Source organism: Propithecus coquereli, unplaced genomic scaffold (genome assembly GCF_000956105.1).
Source record: "Propithecus coquereli isolate 6110/MARCELLA unplaced genomic scaffold, Pcoq_1.0 Scaffold383, whole genome shotgun sequence".
In the NCBI taxonomy this organism is placed as follows: Eukaryota; Metazoa; Chordata; class Mammalia; order Primates; family Indriidae; genus Propithecus; species Propithecus coquereli.
The window spans coordinates 778452-782186 of NW_012149541.1; the positions used below are offsets into that span (position 1 = coordinate 778452).

Consider the following 3735-nt stretch of genomic DNA (forward strand, 5'->3'; position numbering starts at 1 on the left):
GCCTCGGCCTCCCAGAGAGCTAGGATTACAGGCGTGAGCCACCGCGCCCGGCCTAGAAAACAGATTTTTAAATTAGGATTGGGAATTGCGATATTATCTTGTTTCTGCTAAAGATAAAATTACTTGCTTTGTGATACTGCAATATCAATGTTAAAGAAAGTCAATGTTCATCAGCATTATAACACTCAAAAGAACCACAAATATTTTAAATTAGAGAAAGAGGTGTGAAAGGGTATATTGCAGAAATTGAAAGATAAAAAGCAAAAGCAAAGACAATTCTTTCAAGCAGCAATAAGACCTGGAAATAATGCCACTGAAGCAACTTACAAAGTAGTTTATATACTCCAGTAAAAAGGGAAGCCATTCAGTGATGTAGAAATTGTGAACGAATGCATTGTTGAAGTTGTGGGATACTTAGAGTCCAATAACGTTTAAGCACGAACAACTGCCTCTTTCAAGGAGAACTATAACTGATTGGCAGCATGAATTAGTCTTTGACTTAATGGAACAACTTCCACAGTACTTCAAAAGGAAAATATATATTATTCAATCGCTTGGATCAATCAACTGATACTACAGACTCAGTGCAGGTTTTATACTTCATTCGGCTCGTAACAGAAGATTTTCTTTCCTATGAAGGGTTACTCACTGTGGGCACTCTTGGGAACTGAACATGGTGAATAGATATCTTCAACAACTTTCCAGATAAATGTCATGAAGTTGGACTGAATTTGGTAAATTTAGTGAGTGTGTGTACAAATGGTGCATCTTCCGTGACAGGAAAACATGAAGGGTTTATTGCACAGATAAAAAAAAGTATTGACAGATCCAGATGCTCTCATTTCTTTTCATCATATCTTGCATCAGCAAAATCTCTGCTAAAGCTACTATTTTAAGTGACACTTTGCAACAAGTTATAAGTATTGTTAACTAGATTTGTCCAGATGCAACACGGCATCATCAGTTTCGTAACATGCTAGAGTTGAACAATGAGGTATTCAGTGTGGATTTGCAGTGTCATTCTAAAGTGTGTTGGCTATCGCAGGGGCAGGTGTCAGCCAAAATTTTATCTCTGTGAGAACAGATAGTTAAATTTTATGAAGAACAGAATCAGCAATGTGAATCATTGAAAGAAGATTTCTATAGGAATGCAGCATTTCTCTGTGATACCGTGTCTAATCAAAACAAATATTTCTTTACAAGGTAAAACTAAGTCTACACATGATATGTAGCAAAAAATCTAAGCATTTTGAAAAAAAGCTATCCTTTTTCAAAACACTTCTTCAAAAAGAAATTTCAGATGAACATTTTCACCAGTTAGCAAAGGTCATTGATGAGCAGGATGATATATGGCCAGCATGTGAAGAATACGCAGCTGTTAATATAGACCTGTTAATTGGAGAATACAAGGAAAGGTTCGCTGACTTTGAGAATCATGATATCACATTCAAATTAGCATTTCAGCCCCACCTTGATGTCGCCAGAACTACAGATGGAATTGTCAAAGAACTACAGATGGAATTGATTGAGCTCTCGGTAGATGACATTTTCAAGTCATTGTTTGAGGCTAAGAAAGATCCAGTTGAAATATGGAAAGATGATGTAGCAGAATACCCACACCTTTGGCTACATGTCTGAAAAATGCTTTCTTGCTTTCCAACCACTTACTGCTGCGAATCTACATTGTCCTACCTAACCCAAATCAAGACGCCCTTAAGGTCACAAATGATTGACACCCATCTAGAGGATCAACTGAAACAACCAAACATTCAAATGCTTTCCAACAAAAAGCAGACATAACAAAGTCATTAAAAGGTTAGTTAACTTTAAAATTAACAAATAGTTCTCATTTTTTGAAATTATTAAGTACATAGTAGTTAGATTTTACAAAATAAAGTACATTTTTAAGTGTGTCTAATTGAAGTTTCTTGATTGTGGCCTCATTTGATTACAGCTAAGTTAATGCAGCTTCCATCATGGAAAGGTTCCCAGCCCTGGACCAGAGGCTTTTCCCAGCTTCGGATCTGACTGGAGTCACGGCCCTGGAAAGCCAGACTGGAGGCTGCTCTTTAGAGTCGCCACACACCTGGTCAGCGTGCAGATGGTGGCCACTGATGGTCAGCGTGCAGACGGTGGCCACTGACTGTTGAGGAGAGACGCTGGGCCAGACCGACAGAATGTGCCACGGCTCCTGGGCAGCAGCTGGGCTGGATGTCTGTGCTTGGCCTCTTGGGATGGGGGAGCTGGTGGCTCCTTGGAAACAGATTGTGAGGGACCTGGACAGCACCCTGCAGTGACAGGGCACTATTAGGAGGGAGCAGCCTGGGGGAGGCCCGGGTAGACTGCATCACCTACGTTTGAGACCCAGTCACCAACCCCTGAGTCCTGAGCCACCGCCACTGGCTGGCCCGAGCCAGCTCTCAGGCCCAGATTTAGGTGACTGCTTTACCTTTGCACATCTGATGGTCTTTCCGCTCCTGTCCTGTCTTGTTCCTCACCTTTCTCCACTCCAGGTTGGAGCCTTATCCTCTATCCTCTGACTGATGTCTCCTGCCTCCATTTACCTGTGTACCTGTCACTTCCATGCTCTTGCAGTTCACCCTCAGTGGGCAGGGCTGGGGCCTGTTTCCTACACAGTCTCTTGAATTATTTTCAGCAAGTGGCCTCATTTTATTTTAGCATTGTGGCCCAGAAATTATGTAGCCCATTTGCTCACCGGGCACCGAGGACAGGTGTCTAGGCGCCCGATGTCAGGGCCTGACAAGGGACTCTGAGTGCTGAGGCGTCTGGCAGCTCCGAAAGGACAGCAGATGTCCACTGTCCCATGAGACTGCTGTGCTGAGCGCCTACGGTGTGCCAGTGAGGGTGGCGGTGTGGGCCGGGCTGCTACAGAGGCCCTTCAGGGAGTTTGCCCCGAAGTGTGGTTAGAAATAGGACAAAGCCAGGCGGTCCAGGGGCCTCCCAGGCCGGAGTGGGGAGAGAGAGAGGGCTGAAAGGGGGCCCTGCCTGCAGCACAGGCCTGGAGCATGTTTCCTCTGCATAAATAGTTCCTGGCCCGTTGCCTTGGGAACGTACTTAATAATTTCAAACTCAATTGACTGACGTCACTGGGCCAGCCATTGCGTAGCAACCAGACAGAGCTCCCAGGCGCTGAGGTCACGGTTGCCATGGGGGTGGTGGGTGCCCACCCACTCCCTTTGCCCCAACCCTGGCCAGGAGCTGCTCTTCCCTCGAAGGAAAAGGCTCCGCCTGGCCTGCTGCAGCCCAGACACCCTCCTTGCCCTCCGGCTGGCGGCTGGCGGGGCTGCTGTGGCCAGACAAAGCCCCATTGTGGCTGGAGTGTACCCTGCAGCCAGGGGGATTTCTCTGACAGAGAGGCCTTTGTTCGCCCTCACCCCATCTGAACTTCTCTGTCGCAGCCTCATTCACTCACAGGGCCCCAACCTGAGTTCCTGCTCTGGTAATAGGAGCAGGTGGCAGCATGGGGTGTTTTCATTCCCCTCCTTGTCACGCAGGAAATCTCTGAGCTTGGCCACCTGCCTGGAAGGAGGAGACACTGGTCCTGCTCACTCCACTCTGCTCCCTTCCCTGGTTTGCCTCCTCCCTTGTGTCCCTCCCCTGGCGTTTGTGCTGTGTGACGTTTTCCTCCACTGCTGCCTGGGGAGAGGGATTGGGGTCGCCAGGGCGGCCTGCAGTGACCACCACCAAGTTTCTGATGCGGGCCTTGTTCTTAGG

General features: G+C 46.9%; 1 protein-coding gene across 2 annotated transcripts in view; it reads left to right on the plus strand.

Moving 5' to 3' along the window:
- Positions 1-2085, plus strand: part of LOC105816708 (prothymosin alpha-like) — a 13709-nt gene extending 11624 nt beyond the window's left edge. The window contains exon 5 of one of the 2 annotated variants that reach the window (XM_012652190.1): positions 1955-2085. In XM_012652190.1, the coding sequence (XP_012507644.1) occupies positions 1955-1963 (9 nt within the window). In that variant the 3' untranslated portion in view covers positions 1964-2085. The remainder of the gene's footprint in view (positions 1-1954) is intronic. The other variant, XM_012652191.1, reaches the window with a different exon arrangement.
- The last annotated feature ends 1650 nt before the right edge of the window (positions 2086-3735 follow it).